At 40.9% G+C, this 27,144-nt stretch overlaps 1 protein-coding gene across 11 annotated transcripts; it reads right to left on the bottom strand.

Annotated features, from left to right (window-relative positions):
* Positions 1-861: 861 nt before the first annotated feature.
* TMEM202 (transmembrane protein 202) lies at positions 862-27,144 on the bottom strand. Of its 11 annotated transcripts, XM_038580907.1 has the most exons (6): positions 4,692-4,848; positions 4,119-4,371; positions 3,629-3,723; positions 3,354-3,502; positions 2,643-2,774; positions 862-1,529 (listed from the first exon to the last, which is right to left on the bottom strand). In XM_038580907.1, exons 4-6 carry the CDS (start codon positions 3,376-3,378, stop codon positions 1,000-1,002), a joined length of 687 nt encoding a protein of 228 aa, XP_038436835.1. In that variant the 5' UTR covers positions 3,379-3,502; positions 3,629-3,723; positions 4,119-4,371; positions 4,692-4,848; the 3' UTR covers positions 862-999. The 11 variants fall into 11 exon arrangements, 10 of the variants coding, with proteins under 10 accessions (XP_038436835.1, XP_038436836.1, XP_038436828.1 ...); XM_038580908.1 differs by lacking the exon at positions 3,629-3,723; XM_038580901.1 differs by lacking the exons at positions 862-1,529; positions 2,643-2,774; positions 3,354-3,502; ... (1 more) ...; positions 4,119-4,371; positions 4,692-4,848 and adding exons at positions 17,286-17,628; positions 18,096-18,227; positions 18,564-18,713; positions 25,919-26,174; positions 26,698-27,120.

Below are 27,144 nucleotides of genomic sequence, written 5' to 3'. Positions count from 1 at the left end.
TGAACTGTTTAAGGAGTTAAGAATGGCTTCTCATGGTGAATTACTAATATTTCTAATAAAAAAAAAACTAGCTTCTGGTTTCAAAGACCACAGTCCCTTCTGTGAAACTATTTAAGGACTCAATGAAATTCCCTCAGTCTCTATGGTACACTGTCTGGGTCCTTTTGCTTTGATTTTTTCCCCCTTCCTTTCCACCTCTTCTTAACAGTTGAGAACAGTGAATTCACCTACATTTTAAAATGAGATGTCTAAATAAAAATTGAGTTGCCAAAAGTAGCTTGAAGGTAGATAACTGAATTTGGTTCCTCTGACTACACTAAGTTACCTGCTAAAATAATCTAGTGTTATCTGAGCCAACAGGAGCAATTTCTCCATTGTTTATCATTTGTGGCCATAGAAAGCACTAGAGGAAATCTCAGAGCCTACTTGGTCAATGAGGGATGTTGGGCCCCCAAAAGGTAAATGTTTGCCAAAAGTCAGCCTAATGAGTTAGGGAACTAAGGAACAAAAATGAGAGTTTGAATTTCCAAACTGGAAGCTCTTTCAAACCTGCTGAGAAGTTCCATGGTGGGGTCATGGAAATCAAGAAAAGTCTTGGTGGCCTGGGCATGTCATCTCTTGCCAGCCTCTCCCAGTCACAGCACACAACACTAACATGGAAACTTCCTTTAATGAGCTTTGCATTGCTTTCCTTATGATCCTTAAATTATTGATGCCTTTGCCGTAAACCATACAAGTGACTTGTATGGTTCACCCATAATATCAACTTGCTCAGGGAAGGAGGTGTGACCCAGGGGGGTTCCACAGAGTCATTCTACTACTACCTCAGAATTACTTCTGATACTCCTACCATACTTCTTACAGACCCAACAAAACATCTTTAGGCCCAAAGGGAAACCTTTCTGCTAGGCTTTTTTTTTTTTTTTTCTAATATCTCTGCTCTGACTACCTTATATCTAAGATTAATTTTTTTGTCTTGTCATCCCCATTTTTCTCGGCTCACTCTTTGTCTTCATAATCCCTGACTTCAGTCATTCTGTTTTCATTAACCTCGAGGCTATTGCTTAACTTATCACCAGTCACACTCCCAATTATCTCCACCTCCAGCCTTAGCTCTACTGTATCAATTGATTCTATCTCAGTATTGAACCTTGGAGTTGTTAAACCATCTCTTATTACTGATTCATTTCCTATCTCTGGCTCCATCTGGGTCGTTGACTCAGCCTGGACCTCTGGTTCAGTCTGAGTTTGTAGCACTTTTTGGGTTACTGACGTCTGAGTCACTGGCTCTGTCTGAGTCCCTACCTCTGCTTGAGTCCCTGTTATATGGACCCTTGGTTGTACCACTGAACCTGACTGCCTTTTTGGTTCCTGATTCATCCATGTAGAAACACCTTCATTTGTTTCAGTTAGCCCCAGTTGTACTGAGCCTATATTTCCTATCCTTGTTCTTGTTAAAGGGATCACAAGGAGATTTTGATCAGGAGGGGTAACCCGAGAACTTATGTGATTGAGTCCAGAGAGGAACCCTAGAGAAAAAAAGAAAAGATCAGGGTCAGCATTGTGGATTAGTAATAGATAAAATCTTAAGACATTAAACACCCCTGATGCACTGAACCTAATTATAATAGAATTTGATATACAATACATTTCTGAATACCCTGTTCATTATCTTTAGGAACCTGGGATTCAAAGCATTGATCCCAGCTTTTCTGCAGTACAGTGTTTCCCAAGGGGTATGTAAGCCAATTCATTGGGGCACAGGAAGAAAATAGTAGGGATTTTTTTCTGATATTTTTAGCAAATCTTATTTTCAGTTCTATTTTTGAGTATATTTTAAATGTAATGAATATATTAATGACAATATGTATACATATTTTATAAATAAACATATGTCTTTTTGGGAATGCTTGCTGAGAAGTGTTTTACTAACAGGGTGTGTGATGCAATGAATTGGAGACCACTGTTAATTAGTGAATAAAAATAATTGTATGACTTAGAAGAATGAAAGGAGAAGTGTTATAAAGGCCAAAATCCTGTGTTACCACTCTGCTTTATATTGGTAATATGACAGAGGAACATATGTCGCATGTTGAAGCTTTATTTTAGAGATCCATAAAGATGGAGAGACTATTGATATGATTAAAGGAGAGGGGAATTTAAGAACTGTTCTGAAAGGAATAGCTCAGTTAATGTCTTCGCCTTCTTGCTCTACTTCCTGAATCTTGCTCCAATCTATGTAGGAACAGGTATCATAAAAAAGATGTTTTAGGGCAGCCTGGGTGGCTCAGAGGTTTAGTGCCGCCTTCTGCCCAGGGCGTGATCCTGGAGACCCCAGATGGAGTCCCACATGGGGCTCCCTGCATGGAGCCTGCTTCTCCCTCTGCTCGTGTCTCTGCACCCCTCCCTCTGTGTCTCTCATGAATAAATAAAATTTAAAAAAAAAAAAGATGTTTTAGATCAATTAGAAGGACTTGCTCTTAAGAATTGTTCATTGACATGGAAATAACTCTTGTAGAGCCCTTCCAAATTATGATATTCTAATATGTTAAACAAAAAGAAAGCAAAAGAGAGAGCGTTGGGACCAACCATGTAGAAATGCCTTTTCTGTGCCTTCATTGTTTACAGGAGCATTAACTCACCAGCTATCATGTAGAAGACACTGCCCCACCAATTGAGGTGGTAGACTAACAGGAAATGGGGCTCCAAGATGTTCTTACTGTACAATTTCACTTGCATCAGGAACAAAATGAGGCAGAGGAATAGGCAGGTACCTGGGATCAGAATGTACGCTATCACTACTCATTATAACCCTCCTTCTGACATCCCTCCCGTTCCACCTTCTTCCCTCTCTTTGCACTTCCTTATCGCCCAAACCATCTCAATGATGTCATGGAGGCCTATTACACGCCAGTGGTCATGGGAATACCCCAATGGCAATCAACTAAGATGGGAGAGCAAAAGGCTTCTGCTTTGACTGGAATAAGATTTTCAGAGTGGAGCCTATAGAAAAGACCAATAGAACAGGTAGCTAGCTAGCTACACAGTAATTTTGGGGGTGCCAGAGGGCCTCCAGCCTATGATATCTCCTCTACTAGTCCATCAGATAACAACTCCTAGAGATGTTTCCATTGGGCTAAGCATAATCTCTTCAAGGTCCCCTCCTTAAGAGGCAGAGCCACATAAGGAGTAAAAGCTTATCAAAAGCTTTCTTCCTTTTGGGAGGAGACACCGTCCTGTGACAGCAGTATTCATGTGAGGCAGGGACAACTTAGTAAAATAAGTGAAAACGGCACAGAAAGAGAAGAAATACAAGAACTCCAGGGACAAACTTTTCCAACATCATCATGTACCTGAGATGAAAGAGAAGATGGACATGCCCAGATCTATGTAGGTTTTGTGTCCTGGCCCTTTGGTGAGAGAGATGCTGAGCCATATAATAATAATGAGGATGATGAGGGCAGAGATGAGGAGAGAAGGCCCTGGAGAATTGGAGGATAATCTGCCAGGAAAAGCAGAAAAGGAGAAATTTGGCTGAAGCTTAGGTGACCTGCCCTTAAATAAGGGTAGACCGGGTCTAGGGAAGGGATTGAGGGACAAAGGGGGACAGTATTAGGGCATGTCTTACATGTAATGGAGTCAGAATAAGGAGCCACCAAGTGGGTGGCTTCACAGGCACCAGTAAAGACCCTCTTTCCATCTCCTCATTGACATGCGGAATTCCTTAAAGGAAAGAAATTTTTTCCACAATGAGTGAAAAGTTGAAATTATAACTATAGCCTTGAGAGGTATATTATGAGGTAACTTTCATATTCAGGTGCAGATGACTAATATTTCTTTTTCCTAGGAGGTTCTGAGGGCAAAGGTAAGAAAAAGCAAAGGTTACTAGACATTAGCTTTCAATAATTAAGGATTTGTGGCTTTTAAGTCACTGGGGAAGTCTAGTCAAGGCAAACCTGGGTAAATCTCCTCTGTTCAGAGGAGTTATCCTCACATGCTTGTGAAAAGGGGAGGAAAGAAGGGGCACAATTGTGGGAAGGAGAAAGGGAGAGAGGTGAGCTGTGGAGGATCAGGGCAAATCTACCAAAGGAGGGGGTCTTGGATTGGAAGGCACTCACAGGGTGCCCTTGGCACATGGCTCCAGCAGAGATCATGGTGACACACGGTCCAGAGCCCTGCAAAGAACCTCTTCTTGTCTTTTATTACAATGAACTTCACCCAACGCAAAGGGGACAAGCAGATCAGCAGGACAAAGATGAAGCCCAAGAGGCCAGCACAGAACATGCGAATATAGTTTCGAGTCTTCTCCAGAAGCTCTAGCTGGTATGGTGACAGAGAAGAGAAGTGGTGCATACGGTAGGGGAGAATTGGCTGTGATAGGGAAGGGAGGAGGACATCATGAAAGGAATGTCATCTCAGGCATCTCCATCTCCACTCACAGAAAAGACAACCCCTGGGTCCTCTACTGGGTGGGAACTCCTCCTCCCTCCATGCTTCAGATTCTTTTTCTCCTCTGGCTCTAGAGTCTCCCACAACCCTTAAAATATATCCCTTTTTAACCTGTCCCCAGTTAAATTAAAAAAGATGGAGTGATCTTTGCCTCTCCTACCTTGTAATTTCCCCATGCCATAGACGAGCTACTTCCTGCCAAAGGACCCCACCACTACCTAGCCTACAAAAGGCTTCCTCACCCTGTATGTTGGGTAACCCAGGATGCCAGAATTGTAAATACTGTGGAAGGCCATGGCATTTCTTTCCCTTCTTTCCAACCCAGTTTCTGGCTCACTGCTTTTCTCAACTGCCATAGAACCTAACACACCTTCCTACCCCTCCCCCACCGTAGGAAACAGAACTAACAGGAAGTGTACAGTGTCTCTGTCTCATTTGCTCAATCTGGTCCAATCCCTTTCTCCTATCCAGGTGCTTGTCGAGCTCCAGACACCTATGGCAAACTGCCCGCCAAACCCAGGTGTCTCACAGACACATCACACTCAAGAGGTCATTGAGAAATGCAGGCATCTTTTCTCTTCATCCTACCCTCCTTCTTGTGCCCTTATCTCTTGCCAGTTAATCCAACATGTCCTGACAATACCAACTCTTTTTTTAAAAAGATTTTATTTATTTATTCATGATAGACATGGAGAGAGAGGCAGAGACACAGGCAGAGGAAGAAGCAGGCTCCATGCAGGAAGCCGGATGCGGGACTCAATCCTGGGACTCCAGGATCACACCCTGGGCCAAAGGCAGGCGCTAAACTGCTGAGCCACCCAGGGATCTCCCAATACCAACTCTTTAATGTTCTCAAGCCCATCTTGTGTTTCTGTTTCTTCTTTCTTAGAACATCTTGTTGTCATCTCTGTTCTAGGTTGCTATAACAGCTTTTTACCTCGTACCTCTGCTACAAGACTTCATTTTATTCTCGACAAAATTGCCTCTAAAATGCACATCTGGGGGCAGTGCAGGTGGCCCAGCGGTTTAGCGCCGCCTTCAGCCCAGGGCGTGATCCTGGAGACCCAGGATGGAGTCCCACGTCAGGCTTCCTGCATGGAGCCTCCTTCTCCCTCTGCCTGTGTCTCTGCCTCTCTGTGTGTGTGTGTGTGTCTCTCATGAATAAATAAATAAAATCTTTTTTTTAAATGCACATCTGATGTGTCTTTCCTATCCTTAAAATGCTCTGATGGCACCCCGCTGCTATGAGGTAAGATCCTAACTTGTTAGCATGAATTGATTAAACCCAGGAAGATCACGTTTCTGCTTGCTATCCAATTTCATTCAATCACCTCCTCTGTGCCAGGTGTGGTAGTAGGTATGAGGGTGCAGCGATGTGTTGGGTATCTTTCACACGTCCCTTTGGATCCCCCTCTACATCCTTGTTCAAACAGGCTGACTGATATGGACTACATCAATGGGTTCCCTTGCCATCCAGTTTCTGATTAGATTCAACTAATGGCAGGCATGGGCAGAAGTTTGGGTGTCCAGAGATCTGTGTGTTTATTCATTGGTTCTTTCCTTGCCAGATTACTGAGGTTTGTCTGCGTTCTTTTACCTAAAGTAGAGTTCCTCACAGGCAGCCTTCTCCATAAAGCCACCTTTTTTTGTTCTGTTAACTGCTCCTTCTACTTAAGTGATGAGGCTTAGGAATGGTAATAACTCTTCACTGATGGTTTCCCCAAATCCTTTTCAGTTCAAAGAGGACTTTATATAAATAGTCTCTTAACTCTCCCAGATTAACTTGTTTGAGCAAGCCATCTGTTTCCTGCTGAACATGGTCCTTATTTTCATGAAGTAGAAAGTCTAGTGACATTTAGGCTCATTCTCTCCCTCCACGTTCCCTTGTGCTCTCAACAACGTTATCTTTCTTGCAGTTGTAAGAAAACCCACCTTGGTCGTTCCTTTGCACATGGTGCAAAGGTACCTACCTTGCACATAGTATCTGTCACATTTCCCATTTTATTTTTGTCTGGCTTAATATTAGTCAAGATTCATTTCAATCTAACCTTTTAGGGAAGCCTTCTCTCAATTCAGCTCTCAGTCCCGATTTTGTGCTCCTGCAGCACTCTGTGCTTACTTCTTTCATAACCTTTATACATAGTATTATAATTGTCATCTATTTCCTTTTGGTCTGTGAACTTCAGCAGCAAGGACTTATCCTATTCAGTTGTATATACTTGATACCTAGCACAGTGCTTGTAACATAATAATGATTCAGGAAATGCTTATTGATTGAGTGAAAATTTTAAAAGATTTTAAAAAAAGAAAGAGTGGACTTTTAGTTTCTAGTTTAGCATGCAAGGGGCTTGGAGGTGATCACTCCATTATAACAATAAGTAGAAAGCTAAACAAACTGAAAAATTAACAACTCTTCTTAGGTTCATCAGGGAAATGAAATTGCAAGGCAAAATGTGGCTCTCAAAATTGGAGAGATGGAAAGATAAATACAGAGAATCACAGCTTAACAGAGCACAAATCCCTGCAGGAACCAGAACAAGGATAGGTAAATCTGAATTGTAATTGATGAATTGCTGGAGGTTCAGTGTGGATAAGTCTAAGAGATTACAAACTCTTAAGGTATCCAATCTTAGGGAGGTCCATACACTTTAGTGAATTTTACCCCCAGCAGCTTGACCAGGTTTTCACAGTAAATATTAAGGAAAAAGTCCTCTTACACTTCTGGCAAAGGAGGAGAAAGGGAACCATTTTTTTTTTTAAAGGGAACCATTTTGCAACATGTCAAAACATTTCCTCCTCTTCCTCTTCCTCCTCCTCCTTCTAAAGATTTTATTTGTTTATCCAGGAGAGATACAGAGAGAGAGGCAGAGACATAGGTAGAGGGAGAAGCAGGCACCCCATAGGGAACCCGATATGGGAATTGATCCCACAACTCCAGGACCACACCCTGAGCCGAAGCCAGATGCTCAACCACTGAGCCACCCAGGCATCCCATGTTCTATTCTTCCCTGAAGAGAAGGGAAGGCCTTCACTGAAGAGAAACTATCTTACCAACACCTAATCTATTGGAAGTTTTAACAGAGCTTAACCAATCTGGGAAAAGGAAATACTCAGCTCCAGCTTGCTCTAACCTTTCATGGGGGGTGGGGAATGGAAACACCCAACTCCAGCCCACTCTGCCATTCTGTCCCACCTAAGGAGGGGGAACTAAGTAGCACTTGTGAATTTCACAGAAACTTTTCTACTAAGATTAGGAACGAGAAGAGAATGTCCCCTCTCACCACTCATTTTCAACATCATACTGGAGTGCAATAAAGACAAGACAAGACAAGACAAGACAAGAAACATTTGGGTATAAAAGTTGGGAAGGAGGGACGCCTGGGTGGCTCAGCAGTTAAGTGTCTGCCTCTGCCTGAGGTTGTGATCATGAGGTCTCAGGATCAAGCCCTGCATCCGGCTCCCCAGAGGGAGCCTGCTTCTCTTCTGCCTATGTCTCTACTTTTATCTCTGTGTGTCTCTCATGAATAAATAAAATCTTTAAAAAAGAAAGCTGGGAAAGAAGAAATAAAGCTGTCATTGTTTACAAATTACATGATTGTGTAGAAAGTCCAAATGAATTGACAACAGTAAAAATTCTGGAAACAAGAAGTGATTATAACAAGGTTGCAGGATATAAAGTTAATATACAAAAGTCAGTCATTTTCTGGGGTGCCTGGCTAGCTCAGTTAGTAGAGCATGCAACTCTTTATCTTGGGGTTGTGAATTCGAGCCCCATGCTGAGTGTAGAGATTACTTTTTCAAAAAGTCAATCATTTCCCCATAGACCAGTAATGAATAAGTAGAATTCGAAGTTAAAAGGATAATATCATTTCCTCCAAAATGAAATACTTTGTTTTGAAGCTAACAAAATATGTACGAGATCTATATTAGGAAAAATACAAAATTCTGATAAAAGAAAACAAAGAATTCAATGAATGGCAAGGGGTTTACTGATCTTATTAATTTTTTCAAAGAAGGGATCCCTGGGTGGCGCAGTGGTTTAGCGCCTGCCTTTGGCCCAGGGCGCGATCCTGGAGATCCGGGATCGAATCCCACGTCAGGCTCCCGGTGCATGGAGCCTGCTTCTCCCTCTGCCTGTGTCTCTGCCTCTCTCTCTCTCACTGTATGCCTATCATAAAAAAAATTAAAAAAAAATTTTTTTTCAAAGAAGCAGCTCCTAGTTCTGTTGATCTGTTCTACTGTTCTTTTGGTTTCTATTTCACCAATTTCTGCTCTAATCTTTATTATTTCTCTTCTGCTAGATCTGGCTATACTTGTTCTTTTCCACCTCCTTTAGGTGTAAGGTTAGCTTGTGTATTTGAAACTTTTTTTGTTTCTTGAGAAAGGCCTGTATTACTATATACTTCCCTCTTAAGACCGCCTTTGCTGCATCCCAAAGGTTCTGAACTATTGTGTCTTCATTTTCATTTGCTTCCATGAATTTTTTAAATTCTTTAATATCCCAGTTGACCCATTCTTTCTTTAGTAGAATATTCTTTAACCTCCAAATATTTGAGTTCCTTCCAAATTTCCTCTTGTGATTGAGTTCAAGTTTCAAAACATTGTAGTCTGAAAATATTCAGGGAATGATCCCAATCTTTTGGTACTGGTTGAGGCCTGATTTGTGACCCAGATGTGATCTATTCTGGAGACTGTTCCATGTGCACTCGAGAAGAATTTGTATTCTGTTGCTTTAAGACAAAATGCTCTGAATATATTTGCTAAGTCCATCTGGTCCAGTGTGTCATTCAAAGTCCTTGTTTCCTTGTTGATCTTCTGCTTAGATGATTGATAAACCCCTAGCCAGACTATCAAAAAGAAAAGAAAAGACCCAAATGAATAAAATCATGAATCACAACCAACATAAAAGAAATACATATAATTATAAGAACATATGAGCAACTATATGCCAACAAATTAGGCACTCTGGAAGAAATGGATGCATTGCTAGAAATTGATAAACTCCAAAACTGAAACAAGAATAGAAAACCTGAATAGACCCATAACCAGCAAGGAAATTGAAGCAGTAATTAAAAAAAATCCCAACAAATAAGAGTCCAGGGCCAGATGGCTTCCAAGAGGAATTCTACCAAACATTTAAAGAATTAATACCAAAAAATAAAAAATAAAAATAAAAAAATAAAGAATTAATACCTATTCTTCTTAAACTGTTCCAAAAAATAGAAATGGAAGGAAAACTTCCAAACTCTTTCCATGAGGCTAGCATTACCTTGATCCCAAAACCAGACAAAGACTCTACCAAAAAGGAGAATCCCTGATGAACATGGATGCTAAAATCCTCACCAAGATACTAGCCAATGGATCCAACAGTGCATTAAAAGGATTATTCGCCATAACCAAATGGGATTTATTCTTAGGCTAACAGAGTGGTTCAGCATCCGCAAGTCAATCAGTGTGATCTGTCATCAATAACAGAAAGGACAAGAACCATATGATCTCAATTGATGCAGAAAAAACACTTGACAAAATACAGCATCCTTTTTTGATTAAAACTCTCCACAATGTAGGGATAGAGGAAACATACCTCAATATCATGAAAGCCATCCGTAAAAGCCCACAGTGAATACAATTGTCAGTGGAGAAAAACTAACAACTTTTCCCCTAAGGTCAGGAACACTGCAGAGATGTCCACTATCACCATTATTGTGAAACACAGAAGTCCAATCTTAGCAGACAACAAAAAAGAAATAAAAGGCATCCAAATTGGCAAAGAAGAAGTCAAACTCTCATCTTTGCAGATGACATGATATTTTACGTGGAGAACCCAAAAGACTTCACCCAAAAGTTGCTACACCTTGTACAGGACTTCAGCAAAGTGGCAGGATTTGAAATCAATGCATAGAGACAGTTGCATTTCTACACACTAACAATGAGAGGAAAGAGAAATTAAGGAATCGATCCCATTTACGAGGGCACCAAAAACCATAGGATACCTAGGAATAGGCTTAACCAAAAGAGGTAAAGAATCTGTATTCTGAAAATTACAGGACACTTATGAAAGAAATCGAGGAAGACACAAAAAAATGGAAAAACGTTCTATGCTCATGGATTGGAAGAACAAGTATTGTTAAAATGTCTATGCTACCCAAAGCAATCTACACATTCAATCTCTATCAAAATACCATTGACATTTTTTACAGAGCTGGAACAAATAACCATAAAATCTATATGGAACCAGAAAAGACTCCGAATAGCCAGAGGAATGTTGAAAACGAAAACTGAAGCTAGAAGCATCACAATTCTGGACTTTGAGCTATACTACAAAGCTGGTTGATAGTATGATAGTAGCACAAAAACAGACACATAGATCAATGGAAGAGAATAGAGAACCCAGATATGGACCCTCAAATCTATGGTCAGCTAATCTCCAACAAAGGAGAAAAGAATATCCACTGGAAAAAAGACAATCTCTTCAATAAATGGTGCTGGGAAAATTGGACAGCCACATGCCGAAGAATGAAACTCGATCATTTCCTTTCACCATACACAAAAATAGACTCAAAATGGATGAAAGACCTAAATGTGAGACTGGAATTCATCAAAATCTAGAGAACACAGGCAGCAACCTATTTGATCTTGGCTTCAGGGACTTCTTGCTAGACATGCCTCCAAAGACAAGGGAAATGAAGACAAAAATGAACTATTGGGACTTCATCAAGATAAAAAGCTTTTGTACAGCAAAGGAAACAGTCAACAAAACCAAAAGACAACTGACAGAATGAGAAAATATTTGCAAATGTCTTATCAGATAAAGGGCTAGTATCCAAAATCTATAAAGAGCTTACCAAACTCAACACCCAAAAAACAAAAAACCCAGCCAAGAAATGGGCAGAAGACATGAACAGATATTTCTCCAAAGAAGACCTACAATGGCCAACAGATGTATAAGTAAATGCTCAACATCACTTGGCATCAGGGAAATACAAATCAAAATCATAATAAGATACCACCTCACACCAGTCAGAATGGCTAAAATTAACTAGTCAGGAAATGGCAGATGTTGGCGAGAATGCAGAGAAAGGGGAATCCTCTTACATTGTTGGTGGGAATGCAAGCTGGTGCAGCCACTCTGGAAAACAGTATGGAAGTTGCTCTGAAAGTTGAAAATAGAGCTACCCTATGACCCAGCAATTGCACTATTTACCCCAAAGATACAAACACAGTGATCCAAACATGTACCTGCACCCCGATGTTTATAGCAGCAATGTCCGCAATAGCCAAACTATGGAAAGAGCCCAGATGGCCATCGACACATGAATCAATAAGATGTGAGATACACACACACACACACACACACACACACAATGGACTACTACTCAGCCATCAAAAAAGTAAAATCTTGCCATTTCCAATGATGTGGATAGAACTAGAAGATATTATGCTAAGCAAAATAAATCATTCAGAGAAATAATTATCATATGATCTCACTCATATATGGAATTTAAGAAACAAAACAGAGGATCATAGGGGAAGAGAGGAAAAAATAAAGCAAGATTAAATCAGAGAGGGAGACAAACCATAAGACTCTTAGTTATAGGAAACAAACAGGGTTGTTGGAGGGGAGCTGGGTGGGAGGGATGGGGTAACTGGATGATGGACATTAAGGAAGGCACGTGATGTAATGAGTACCGAGTATTATATAAGAGTGGTGAATTGCTGACCTCTACCTCTGAGACGAATAATACATCATATGTTAATTAATTGAATTTAAAAAATAAATGTAAAATATAAAAATAGCTAAAACTTAAAGAGGAAAATAAGATGATTCAGGTGTCATAATGATCAGAAAATGACTTTAAAGGAGCCATTATAAATTTTTATAAGGGCAGGGGATCCCTGGGTGGCTCAGCTGTTTAGCGCCTGCCTTTGGCCCAGGGCTTGACCCTGGAGTCCCGGGATCGAGTCCGACGTTGGGCTCCCGGCATGGAGCCTGCTTCTCTCTCTCTCTCTCTATGTCTATTATGAATAAATAAATAAAATATTTTTTTAAATTTTTATAAGGGCTGAAGGATGCCTGGATGGCTCAGTGGTTGAGCATCTGCCTTTGGCTCAGGTCATGATCCCTGAGTCCTGGGATCGAGTCCCACATTGGGCTCCCCACATGGAGCCTGCCTCTCCCCTGCCTGTGTCTCTGCCTCTCTCTCTGTGTCCCTGATGAATAAATAAATGAAATCTTTAAAAAATAAATTAATAATAAATAATAAAGATTTATTAATAAATCTTATACATTTTATAAGGACTGAAAAGAAGATAAATCCATAATGAATGAGCAGATATGGGATCTCAACAAAGATAGAGAAAATATTTTTAAAAACTAAGTGGAAATTCTGGATCTGAAAAATACAATAACTACAATGAAAAATTCACAACGGACTTTTTTTTTTTTTTTTTTTTTTTTTTTTTTCACAACGGACTTAATAGCAAATTGGAGGCAGTTGGATAAAGAGTCAGTGAGGGATCCCCAGGTGGCGCAGCGGTTTGGCGCCTGCCTTTGGCCCAGGGCGCGATCCTGGAGACCCGGGATCGAATCCCATGTCGGGCTCCCGGTGCATGGAGCCTGCTTCTCCCTCTGCCTATGTCTCTGTCTCTGTCTCTCTCTCTCTCTGTGACTATCATTAAGAAATTTTAAAAAGAGTCAGTGAACTTGAATATAAGTTAATGAAAATTGACCAATTTGAAGAACTGAGAGAAAAAAATTGACGAAAAATGAACAATGTCAAATTCCAACTGGACAAAAAAAGGTGAAATTGGAGTCCTGGAAAAAGTGAGAATGGGGAGAAAAATAGCAGCTGCAAACTTACCAAATTTTGCAAATGATTCTGATGCATGAATCTGAAAACCTTAAAGAAATAAAAAAAAAGCACATCATAAATTGCTGAATCCAAAGATAAAATCTTGAAAGCAGCCGGAGTAAAGCTACATGTGAGAGAACAATGATCTACATCTGATCTCTCATCAGAAATAACGTGAGCCTAGGGGTGCCTGGATGGCTCAGTTGATTAAACATCTGACTTCAGCTCAGCTCATGATTCCCGGGGTCCTGGGATCGAGCCCCACATCGGGCTCCCTGCCATGGAGGAGCCTGCTTTTCCCTCTGCTCATGCTCTCTCTCGCTCTTTCTCTCAAATAAATAAATAAAATCTTAAAAAAAAAAAAGAAATAATGGGAGCCTAGATGACAATTGAATGACTTTTTCAAATATTTATAGTTAACACATATCATTCTCTTAATTTAGTTTTTTTTTTAATTTAGTTTTAAATAAATACAGCTGTGGGTTTTTATGGTAGCAATTCTTTTACAGTTCTAGATATTTTGTCATTTCCGTTTCGATTCCTTCTTTACTCATAATTTTTTTTAAGGAGCATTTTTTAGATAGTATGTAGAGAATTTTTAAAAATTATTATTCTTATTGAATTCTAATTTAATGTCATTGTAGTCAGGAAACACGGACTGACTTGACTGATAGACTTTTAAAATTGTTGAAATTTTCTCTCAGACATATTATTTTGGTCAATTTTTGCAAATACTCCAGATATATCTGAAAATATTTTCTCTATTTGTTGAGTATACTATCTAGATTTTTAATTTATTGATTTTTTTATTTTAATGACTACTATATTTTTCATTTCTATTATTTCTAATGGGTTCTTTTTCATTTCATTTTTATTTGAGCATTCATTTTTTGTTTTATTTACATCTATTTTTGTCTCATAGTTTGGGGTCTTTTTTATAATCTATCATTCTATCATATATTTCTTCCTGTATCCTAAGAATATTTAAAGTCTAGCATACTAAACTACAGATTAGTCTGAAATGAATTCATATTCTGATTGTTGACTTCGAATTTTTTTGTGAACATTTCTTTATATGTTTGGAATTCTTATTTGCAGGCACAAAAAAATTTTTGTCGCCTTTTTTGTTTTTTTCTTTCCCTTTATGCTCATACCATCCAATGGTTTTGGGATTTCCTTCCTTTGGCCATGTGCCCCAATCCACAGTCAGGTCTCATAATATGGTATTTCAGATTTTCCATTCTGCTATGTTGTCGGGAATATCACAGACCTGGTTAATGAACCAACGGGCTGCTTGGTTAAGCAAGGTTGTATTTGTGTCCTCTTACCTCTTCAAGGATGTGGTTCCAAGTAAACTGTAACCCCAGTTAGAGCTTGATGGCTTTCCATAAGTCCCCAGTTTGAGCCATGAACCCACCTCTAGTCTGTGTCTCAAGAAGTACTTTAACTCTTTTCAGTCTGTGGGAGCTATCTTCCTATTCACTCCCACCTCCTTTTGGACTTAGAGCCCATTAAATCTATGCCTGAACTCAAATCGCAACCTTGTATTTTGGTCATTTTTCTGGTCTGTGAAAATGCTTGATTTGTTTTGACCTGGCTATACTTCTCAATCTTGCATCTCTCTCCCTCCCTCCCTCTTCCAGCTTCTCTCTCTCTCTCTCTTTCTCTCTCTCTCTCCCCTCTACTTCACCTATCATGCAATGAATGTATTTGGAGCAGAGGGAAGGTATCTAAGGATGATTTACTGACATATCTTATTGGAAATTCACTTAGGCTTTTAAAGGAATTCTCTCCAAGCAAAAAGAGAAGAAAAGAGTGCATTCAGCTTCTAAAGGAGCAATGAAAGGATGTCTCTTATAAGATCATTCCTGCTAGCAAAGTAGAAAACTTTGTTATAATTACTATCCATTTTCTCCTAATAACCCAGGCCTTTATGGTTACTTTCTTATAATCTAGCATCTTCCACTCTCACTCAGACCTACTTCCTTCTTATCCCACTTAAAACTTCTACTCCCTGAAGAGTCATCAGTACTTAGCTGCCTGTCAGTCCTACAACTAAAATATTCAAACTGAATTATAAAGCTTGTGACCTCAATGAGCCCTTCATTAGTCATTGTGTGAGGGTATACCTAGTGTGTGAGAGGTGTGGGAGGAAGGGGAGCTGGACTTCAATACACATCTGTTCTTGTAATCAGACAAAAGCTCAGAAATAGCCTGAGGAGCCTCTGAAATAAAGCCCCTTGAAGTAAGGAAGCATCAGTCATTTTGCTATAACTAAGATCCCCTGGTAGAAAGAGGAGCCAACATGAAGAGTTTTCTAAGGTAGGGTCAAAGTGAAGTGCATATATATGTGTGTGTTTGTATGTGTGTCCCCATGGATGGGTGCACACATGCATGTGCTGCTAAAGTCCTATCCTTAGGAATAAAAACTAAAATATTGATCTAATAGGCTTTCAGTTACCACCTGGAAATGTTTGGGACTTCCTAATTAGGGAGCAGGATTATAAAAACTACATAAATTGTAAGAATCACTCAAATGCCTCTTAAAAAAACAAAAACAAAAACAAAAAACTACATAATTACTCCATGTTTGCGATGTTTTCCACAAAGGTTACCAGTAGATCTCTAAATTAAATACAAAGTACCAAAAAGCTTATCTTTAAGAGCAACAAGGGCGGAAGCTGGGCACTTTAGTCCATTCCATTGCTAGGTTTGCGGAGGAGAAGTATGGACCTCAACCAATAGAATAGTGGTGGTAGCTTTTACAAGGAATAAAGGACAAAAAGAATGTCAGGCATTTTCTGCATGGAATCTGGTTTGGGTTTTTTTTTTTATTATTGATTTATGATAGTCACACAGAGAGAGAGGCAGAGACATAGGCAGAGGGAGAAGCAGGCTCCATGCACCAGGAGCCCTACATAGGATTCAATCCCGGGTCTCCAGGATCGCACCCTGGGCCAAAGGCAGGCGCCAAACCGCTGCACCACCCAGGGATCCCTCTGGTTTGGGTTTGAATGGGATCTTTAGCCATCAAAATACTTAGGTGATGGCCTGAAATCACCACCACCCCCACTGCCACACTTACTTAGTATTACAATGGTAGAAATAGAAAAATCTTTAAACTTGGTTCACATATATATTTAGGTTGAAGAAAGTCCTTTGGTCTCATTTGGCTCATGAAAATGAAATTGATGCCTAAGGAATCAAAAGAGTCAGAGGCCTATCAAGAATCTGATGGAGTCTGTGGCCCTCTTCACAGAAAAGTGCATACACAGATTTTGTGTAGAATTTCAGAGAGGCTGTTGGAGACCTGGTTAAGATATTTCCCCACCTAGGGAGAAGCAGTGGGTTCACATAATAAGACTGTAAAGGTTTCAAATGACCAATCCTCATAGGAAATGGGACCTCACGGATGCCCCCAGGGACACCCCACCCCCACTCCCGCACCTTTCAGCTGCTTAGGATGGTAGGTACTATCTCCACTAGTTGCTAGTAGTGATCTGAAATTCAGACACAACAATATTGGCCAAGTGCCTTCCACCTTGAGTGTGCCCAAGGCCACACATTAAAAGAAAATTTCAAGCAGAATTAGTTGATGTCTTTCTCCATGAATCACTCTGATCTGTAAGATCTCTGATGCCCAAAGAGATCTCTGATCCACACACTGCTTCTGTTGCTAGTTTCTTTCATTCATGACCCTAACCACTGATTTTTCCTTAGAAATTTTAGGGGATCCCTGGGTGGCGCGGCGGTTTAGCGCCTGCCTTTGGCCCAGGGCGCGATCCTGGAGACCCGGGATCGAATCCCACGTCGGGCTCCCGGTGCATGGAGCCTGCTTCTCCCTCTGCCTGTGTCTCTGCCTCTCTCTCTCTCTCACTGTGTGCCTATCATAAATTAAAAAAAAAAAAATTTAAAAGAAATTTTAAGTGAATTTTTATTATTTTCTTTATGACTATAATACATATTTTTGATCCAGTGCACACAAAAGGTATTTCAGCAGCTTTAATGCTTTCCCCCTCAGCAACATTGACATGATATTAGGACAGTTTCCTAGAATCTGCACCATCATTTCCAACTCAGACTCTCCTCCATTTTAAGACAAGCGCAGTTGGGTTTTCCTATTATCATCACAGTTCCATTCTTGAGTCTGTTTTCACTTCCTCAGTTGGAGATTCCTTTTCAGGGCTTAACTTTCCACCATCTTCATCAGGTAATACTGTAGTCACTGGACCAACCCCCAGTCTTGACTTCTCTATGGGAATTGCACTGACATTTCGATCAAGGGAAAGAAAGCTGAAAGTCATATAGTTGAGGAAGGAGATGATCCCTAGAGGAGAAGAATTTGAGGTCAGTTTCAGTAGACAGTCTTTGGACTTTTAAATTTTTTACTCATGCTTTCTTCAGTTCTAAAGGCCTCTTTTCAGTGAAGCCAACCCTCCACTCTCCCAGCAGTTGCTTTACCCTCCAATGCTTCCATTTCATTATAGTATTTCTCACATGGTGAGGACAAAGCTTGAACCTCCTGGATTCAAATGATATTTCTGTGACTTTCTATGTGGCTTTAGACAAGTCTCTCAACCTATGCACACCTCAGTTAATGGTAGAATAGATTGCTAAATACAAGCTTCAAGACTCCAAAATCCATGCTTTCTTCACCATACCATGCTACTTCTCCATATATGAATGTTCTTAAATAGGAACAGTTAGTGCCTCTATTTCTCCTAGACTCTATCTCCCTTTCAAGAAGTGACTTCCTCTTCCATCTTTTTAGCATAATGCAGGGGACTGACTCACCAGAAAACATGTATAAGAAGTCACTCCACCAATTAATATGATAGGTCCAGAGGAGATCTGGCTCCAAGGCATCCTTAGCATGCCAGTAAACCTGTGCCAGAAATAGGACGAGGCAGAGGAGCAAGGAGATGGCTAGGACCAGAAGAAAAGATGTTACAGCCCATCAGTATCTTCCCTCTGCCTTGACCATCATCCCCAACTCTTCTTCTGCTTCCAGATGCCATATGTATGGCAGGATTAAAATTTAGGGATTGACCAAGACGGGAAAGAGAAAGTGGCCTCTACATCTCCCCTGGGCTAAATGAGCTGAAGTGTATTTTATACGGTAAGGTAGGGCAGGCAGCTAGCCACCTGATGTGATAGTGAAAAAGAGGAAAGGAACAAGAAAAAGAGGATGAAAGCCCCATGGACAACTTGGTTCCCTTGACAATTTCACCCTGGTAGTACCCTGCCAATCCAGGTCTGTACCTGAGATGAAGCTGAGTATGGATACCTTCAGATCCAAGTTGGTGGTTATGCTTCCTCTTCTAGACAGGCAAGAACTGATGAGCCAGACAAGGGCAACAAGTGTGGCAAAGACAGAGATGAGGAAGAAAGCCCTGGAAAACTGAAGGTAATCTGCCAAGGAGAATGAGAAAGGGAAGGCTTGGTTAGTCCAGCGGGGGACCTCTCTTAAGAAAACCAAACAGAGTCTTAGAGAAGGGCATGAGGACTAAGGAGGATGAAGCAGAGCTTGACATGTGGCATCCAGGGCACATATAAATATCTTATTTCCCAGATTTTCATTGATAGTTGGAATTTATTTACTGTGAAGGCAAAGCCTTCATTGTAAAACTGAAGAGAATATACAGATAGTTTTGGATGCATTAACACATTTAACTCAGTTGTAAACTAGCTTATAAGACTTTAACATCACAACACAGATTAAAACATTTCCTTGTTCCTAATTCTAATTCTAAAAGTAATACATGTTCAATATAAGCATTGGAAAAGCAAGAAAAGTACCAAGAAGCAGGGGGAAAAAATCATCCACAATTCCCCTACCCAGAGGCAGCTACTGTTAGCCTTTTATATTATTTCTTTCCAGTATTTTTCTATCCTCTGTACATAGCGAATATGATACTGAGTATCAAGTGAATTTTTTCTTAAGATTGTATGATGAGGGCACTTGGCTTGTTCAGTGGTTGAGCAACTGCCTTCAGTTCAGGGCATGATCCCGGAGTCCTGGGATTGAGTCCCACACTGGGCTCCCTTCAGGGAGCCTACTTCTGCCTCTGCCTGTGTCTTTGCCTCTCTGTGTGTCTCTCATGAATAAATAATAAAGTCTTAAAAAAGAAAAAGATTATATGATGAGATTTTTTCCCCAAATTACCTGTTGTAAATACAATTTTTAATGGCTACCAGTTTACTATATTAACATATTTTGCTTAATGATTTAACCGTTGTTGGACTTGTAGTTTGTTTCTATTTGTTTTTTCTCTTTCAAATATATCTGGCGTGCATACGCTTTGCCAACCTGTGGCTACAAAATCAAGTCCCATCTACTTAAACTCCCATATTGTTATGATTTCAAGCCTGAGTTTACCGGATTGCAGGAATTTAATACCCTAAAAACATCTTCTATTTGTTTGTTTGTTTGTTTCCTGAAAGTCCCTCAAGGCTCTGCCTCACATTTGCTCAGGGAGATGTCTTTTAATGTTCTTTAGCTCTAAAGCCCTTACCCAAGTACCATAACACTGCTTCTTCCCTCATCTCCTGGCTCAAGATCTCTGCTCTCTGCAGATTGGATGTTGGTAAGAGAGAAGAGGCATGCTAAACATTACTTTTTGCTACCATCTACAAAACATATCCTTCCCTTGACTTCCACAGCAATTCTTTAACATATAAGCACCCCAATGTTCAGAGCAGCATTATCTACAATAGCCAAATTATGGCAGCAGCCCATGTCCATCAGCTGATAAATGGATAAAGAAGATTATATATACATATATGTAAATATAAAATAGAGTGGAATATTACTCAGCCATAAAAAACAATGAAATTTTGCCATCTGCAATTGCATGGATGGAGCTAGAGAGTACCATGTTAAGCAAAAAAGTCAGTCAGGAAAAGAGAAATACTATATGATTTCACTCATATGTGGAACTGAAGAGACAAACAAGCAAACAGAAAAAGAGAAAGAAAGAGGCAAACCAAGAAATGGACTCTTAACTCTATAGAACAAACTGATGGTTACTAGAGAGGAGGTAGGTGGGGGGATGGGTGAAATAGGTGATGGGAATTAAGGAGTGCGATTGTTGTAATGTATGGAAGTGCTGAATCACTATATTGTACACCTGAAACTAATATAACACTGTATGTTAACTAACTGGAATTTAAATTAAAACCTTAAAAAAGAAATAAAGAAGAATACACAACTGCAAGTAAATATAGCTCTTCTGAGATGCCACAGATCCTGCAATCTCTTCAATACCATTTGCTTCGACGTGGATGGAACTGGAGGGTATTATGCTGAGTGAAGTAAGTCAATCGGAGAAGGACAAACATTATATGGTCTCATTCATTTGGGGGAATATAAAAAATAGTGAAAGGGAATAAAGGGGAAAGGAGAGAAAATGAGTGGGAAATATCAGAGAGGGAGACAGAACCTGAAATACTCCTAACTCTGGGAAACGAACAAGGGGTAGTGGAAGGGGAGGTGGGCAGGGGGTTGGGGTGACTGGATGATGGGCACTGAGGGGGGCACTTGACGGGATGAGCACTGGGTGATATGCTATATGCTGGCAAACTGAACTCCAATAAAAAATTTTTTAAAAAAATAGCCTTTAGAGGGTGCCTCCTAGTCCAGCTTTTTTCCTGTTTCAAGGTAGCAGGGGCCAACTCATCTCTACCACTGAAAATTCTCTAAGCACTTCCATGCCTGAGATTCCAGTTCAGCTTCCAAGTAACCCAGAGAGAAGAAATTATGTCAAAGCCTATCCCAGTTTAAAATCTGCCTCTTAAGTCTTATTTTGTTCTCTAGAACTGACCACTTTCTAACATCACCAATAATATTAAAGCCTCTGAAGAGAAACCACACGCCTACCCACAGAGGTGAGTTGTTCTGTGATCCAAACAAGTTAGCCACATTAAAACATGATAACCCAAGAGCAACGTATTTCTTGAAACCTTGGTCATTCAGAATTAGCAGGATGTGTAGCCAGTTAGAACCATCAGCTCTCACTGAGCTTCATGAAGCCCAGTGTGATAGGTATCGTTCATGGTATTTAGCCCACAATACCCCACAGGACCTAGCAGCCCTTGCCTATAGTCCTGGACCTTTGTTTGTAGTCCCTTGATTAGAGCTAATTAGAAGAGGGAAGATCTGACCCATGTTGGACCAATTTTATTCTTATGCTTGGAAATTTGGATTCAAGACTTATTGATGCTCTTTTGTTTGCTTGAACCAAGAAGATACAAAGCTAGACTGGGATATCACTTTTTGAGTACTTGCATACTAATAAATAGGAAAAACTGAGGAGAAGTGATGAAATAGAAACAAAAATGAACTATAAAGCAATTGTAGAGGGATCCCTGGGTGGCGCAGCGGTTTGGCGCCTGCCTTTGGCCCAGAGCGCGATCCTGGAGACCCGGGATCGAATCCCACATCGGGCTCCCGGTGCATGGAGCCTGCTTCTCCCTCTGCCTGTGTCTCTGCCTCTCTCTCTCTCTGTGTGTGTGACTATCATAAATAAATAAAAATTAAAATAAAAAAATAAAGCAATTGTAGAGTGGCAGGCTTGATTTTGACTGAGATCTCTCAAGGTACAACAAACTTCTTGCCTTTGGGAATCCATGAGATTCTTCTGAATCATTACAAATAGATTCACTCTTTAGTTTGTGCTAGTTCAAATGAAATAAAACACAAAAATGTACAAAGATATGGATATCCAAGTCCTATCTAAGATATGTTACAGTCCAGTCTTTCTTTCACCATGATGGGAAGATTTGCCTTCATGTTCTTACAATCTTCTCTGTCTTAGTGACTCATCTCCTGAAATTACACAAACAAGAGGCACTCACAATCCAAAGGAACAACCAAAGGTTTGCAGCATAGGATAGTCTCACCTCCAAAGGAAGCAAGTCTGCTAGTCATAGTCATACACAATTTATTATCTGACCAAACTAAACACTTAGCCCCATAGTATAAAATGATGGCATTTGGTTAACGTCATAGTTTTTTTTTCTAAATAATTGAACAAGACAAAACAAGCTTCCCAAAGCTGAGTTTGAGCCTCCATCTCCTGTAAGATCAAAGGCTATTTCACCTTTTAAATGTCAGTTTTTGCAGCAGCTTACTTGTCAAAGTTTCAAAGATCCTAGGACCTACGTTAGGTCTTAGGCCTGACGAGGCTCTGCTTGTCAGTAAGAAGCTTTGGTCCAAGAAAAGAGAAGTGCCCTAGATACAAGGAACGCCCACATGGGTCACCTATATCCAAACATTTATGAAGATCTCCTTAGTAATATTTGGTGTGGCCTCCAGTTGGAGGAATAGCAAGGCAAACATCCCAGTTTACTGAAAGCCATGAAGCTAATGGCCTGGAAGAGAGAAGATATGACTCAATTTGGAGAGGAAGAAGTCCAAATCATTTGAAAAGTTTGGTAAGATCCTTAGTAGTGTTCTTGGGGTCATCCCAGTCAGTGATTCTATACCTCAGAGCACCATCAGGTGGGACATAAAAGCGACCGAGGCTGGAAGGGATACTACCCTACCAGAAAGCAGTAATGATTCTCAGTGGATTGAACATTCACCACTTGGCAGTTTGTAATTGGTGGGCAGGATCTCGTTCTACTGTTATGAAAGTAAAACTTTGTCCTGGAAGTTTTGGACAGTGACGGGTAGGGCTAGAAGTCACCTTGCTCTTGTGAACAAATAAGCTTAGTTAACAATAGATATTCTTTTCTTTTACAGCTGTTGACACCCTGGAAGGAAGCAGTGGGTGAAGCCAAGTGACATGAGAAGAAAGAAGCATAGGAGAGGAGCCAGCCATAGGAAGAGCTAAGCACCTGATACTCAGGGGTCCCAAAGAGACTTGGGAGTGGGATTCCTCTCACTGTACCCCAGGTCCTTCAGCAAAAATCAAAGCCAGGATAGGAGGGCAGTGCTTCACAAGGATCTAGCTCCTTTGAATTATGAAGGAGCTAGACCAAGTGAGTTGAGGTGAGGTGTGGATATGGATTTAGAAGATGAAGAAGGTGCTGCTGAGGGATTAGCTCACTTATTTAGCCAAATCTAAACTTCCGTGCTGTTGCCACTGCACCTTCGTTCCAGCCACATAAGGCCGAGACAAACCTCTCCAGGCTCACGAAAGAGGCGGTGGTTTGGGAATGGAAAAGATCCTGGATGGAGACCTAGAACCCTAGAGAGGAGGCTGTGAAATCAGCCTAGGATTTAGGTTCCCTGGTAACCCAGTTAGAGTGCCAGAGTTAAGCATCCCTACGCAGCTTGGCTGTATTTCTCATGCAGTGGCTTCCACTGGAGGCTCCAGTGCTCCGACTAAAAGACCTACTTTTCTTCCCCACAGTCCTCCAGGCAGTTCAAGTTACTCTGTGCAGCCACACATTCCTTTACACCATGGTCTGATCTCACCCATGCTACAGGGGAGTTAACAGAAGGGGCTGTTCCACTCTTGAGACCTAGCAATAAAAGTGAAGGATGGGGTCTGCTACTCCCCACTCCTTCTCCATTCCGTTAGCAACAGCCACAGCAGAGAGGCTCTCAGTCATCTTGAATGAGGTGAAGGCAGAGGCCAAGCAGAGAGGCTCAATGGCCTAATGTGAGTCCAGGACAGAGAAACATGAGCGTACACATTCTTGAGTCCACCTGAGAGAGTCCCCATGAAACTCTCAGAAATGACAAGGGGTACCATGGGAAAGGGGACTAAATAGATAAAAAGTTTAAAGTTCTTGAATTTGGACAATAATAACATACTGTCACAGGTTGATGAGGTCTGGACATACTCATTACATTTGAGGAATTCATTTTTAGATCTGTACTGCAAACTACTTACTAGTCTTGGAATTAGGACTAGTTAACATTGGAAATAGGGTAGACACCTGACTTATAATTGAATACTTAGAGGACTCAGTTGACCTTCTCTAAATCATTAACAGTTGGCCTCTTAGGTGAATTCCAGGCCCCAAGAAATAAACTATTTGCTACTGTTAAGTGACAAAATTCCAAGATTCTGACTCACTAAATATTTAAATAATAATCCCAAGTCCTGAATTTTAGGTTGGAGACAATTACATAAATATGACTGCAGTTTAATTTTTATATCTGTATCTTTAATTCCATTTCCCTAGAAATGGAATTCGTGAGTGTAAATCTCTGGATACCCATAATCATATTGCTTTAGTTATACCCATTTACATGGTGCTCAGTGTATATGAGGGTGTCTGGCGTTGTGCATTATCATTTTAAAAACTCTGCTTATGTCATGTTTGAAAAATCTTGTCTCACTGTTCGTTTGGTTTGCCTTTCTTTAGTGACTGATTAAGGTTAAAATAGTTTTTTCTTACACTTATTAGACACTTTTAGTTTCTGTTCTGTGAACTATCAAGAATTTATAATAAATAAGGGTATTTGCCTTTTTTATTAATAAGTTTTTAAAAAAATATTAAGGCTGTTAGTCTTTTATTTTTCTTATTTGTTGCAAATATTTTCCCTAGTTTTTCTCTTAAGTTGAAGATGCAGTTGAATTGTCGGCCTGCCTGTGGTTTTAGTTTCTTCCCAAGATCTGTGTTAGGGTCCTGCCCCTTAATTCCATATGCCATAGATGCTCCAGCTTAGGGTCGAGCCTCAGTGCAACCCCCAACCCCACTTCCAGCATCTGGGGCCCTTGCTTATCTGAGAAAAAGAAATAAATGCTTTATTACATGCATGCTTTCTTTCACAATACCTGTTTCTCCGTGTAAATGTATCTTTTGTGGATGATGGGGAAACTGTTCAGCGTAGTTATGTCTTTCCTCTAAGTCTTGGTCCTGATTGAAAAAAACTCATGCATATGGTATCTTCTAGCCCCAGAAACTTTTTTTCCAGAAACTTATTTGTAAATGCTTTGTATTGCATTTTCAAATTTACCTAAATTCACATAAAATTTGACGTTAAGAATTTACTCTAAGTAGCTGACATTTGTTATAACGTCTGTCTGACATGCATTTACATTCTCTTCAACTATTAGCCAAAGAATAAGTTGACCTTAAAAGTTAAATCTGGGGCAGCCCGGGTGGCTCAGCGGTTTAGCACCGCCTTTGGCCCAGGGCGTGATCCTGGAGACCCGGAATCGAGTCCCAAGTCGGGCTCCCTGCATGGAGCCTGCTTTTCCCTCTGCCTGTGTCTCTGCCTCTCTCTGTCTCTCTTTCTCATGAATAAATAAATAAAATCTTAAAAAAAATAAAATAAAGTTAAATCTGATAGAGGCTGAGACACTTTGCTTTGTTTCCCAGTTCTGATCAATTACTTCTATTTCTGCAAGCCACATTAGAATACTAATCACAATGCTTCACAGTGACAGCTTATAAAGGCCCAACCAGTTCTTCCCAGAAAGTAAAAAACTACTAATCTGGGAGATGAAACAACCAAGAAATGGTGGGGGTGGGGAGAAAAGGTACACTGAGAACACCAAAGAAAAGCATGGCTATATTCACAATTTGGCTGAGATCCATCACTCCTCATGGAGAGGTGAGGGCAAAGAGATCTTGGAGGAAGAAAGATGAAGAGCCTATATGGCAGAAAGCTCTGGAACTGTGGGGCCTGCGGTGTTTAGTTTGGTGGCACTCACAGGGTGACTTGGGTGTGTGGCTCCAGCACAGCTCATGGTTGCATGTGATCCAGAGTCCTGCGTAGAGCTCAAGGCCATTCTTGATCACCAGGAACTGCACCCAGTTCAGTGAGGACGTGCCGGTCAGCATTAGGAGACCAAAGCCACACAGGCTGACACAGAGCATTCGGATGTAGATGTGTATCTGATCCACATGCTGCTGCTGCCTCTGGGGTGGCATCGAGTCACTCGGATGTTGGTTGATGGGGAGAGTAGGCTACAAGGATGAGGGAAATATTGCCTGCCCAGAAAGACCCTTGATCCCCAGGGTCTCTTATTCATCTCTACCTTAAGCATCCCCGTGTGGGTTTGATCTGTGGATGTCTGTCCCTACCCAGGGTGATCTCTATCTCTAGGACACTGTCTAGGCCCACCTTTAAGTAAGTCCTCTTCCTCCCATCTGACCTAATTGTAATTAGGTACCTCCTTACCCTTTGGTAGTTCCGGTTCCCCTTAAGTTTGGGAACCTTAGGATTATAGAAGGTCAAGACTAATTGTTCCCTCTTCTCCATCTTGGCAGCCAGCTCCTTTCTAACTGCCACGGAATTTGTCTCAGCCCCTCTCACACGTGCTGGCAGGACCAAAAGGGGCCAGATCCCATGGCCCAGATTCCATTTCTGTTTCATATTTTGGGTTTAATCAGATCAGGAACAAATCATCACATTTAATCAGGTGGGATGCTCCCCCCCTCCCTTCTCTGACTCCTTTCAACTCTCTCATTTAAATAAATCCATAAATACCTTGTCAGCAGTTGCTGTGTCAGGCTTTGTGTTAGGTCCGGGGGTATAAAGATGAATGAAACACAGCTCTCTAACGGCAAATAAAAAAGCTAACCGGATATCTTCAGGACTCAATAGCTTGTGGTGAGAATTCAAGATTGCCAGTAGTCTGAATGGAATTCCCTCTCTTGCCCCAACGCCAGGTGGAAGGCTCCAGGTAAGTCTCCGCAGGCTGAGGAACCAATCTGCCAGCCACGGTTCGGCATGCAGCATCCGCCCTCTGCTTCCTTTCTTGCTCCATTTCCCTCTGCTCGTGAAGCCATCCCAGGCTGTTAGGCCCCTGGCCCTGCCAGTGCCCACAGGGCCCACTGCGAAGGTGCCAGGACCCCAGCGCAGGCGGCTGCCAGCCAGGGTGCTGAAAGCTACCATTCACGATAACGCAGCAGGGTCGGGTTCTGTGTGGAAGCG

This window comes from Canis lupus, chromosome 30, assembly GCF_011100685.1.
Source record: "Canis lupus familiaris isolate Mischka breed German Shepherd chromosome 30, alternate assembly UU_Cfam_GSD_1.0, whole genome shotgun sequence".
Lineage (NCBI taxonomy): Eukaryota > Metazoa > Chordata > Mammalia > Carnivora > Canidae > Canis > Canis lupus.
This window is presented reverse-complemented; position numbering and strand designations above follow the sequence as displayed.

Coding starts and splice junctions, on each gene's coding strand:
- TMEM202 (XM_038580900.1), bottom strand. CDS start 27,105: ATGGTAGCTTTCAGCACCCTGGCTGGCAGCCGCCTGCGCTGGGGTCCT. Junction 26,175..26,697: donor ACACAGCAACTGCTGACAAG/GTATTTATGGAT, acceptor TCATCCTTGTAG/CCTACTCTCCCCATCAACCA. Junction 1,530..2,642: donor TGTCTTCTACATGATAGCTG/GTGAGTTAATGC, acceptor TTTTTTCTCTAG/GGTTCCTCTCTGGACTCAAT.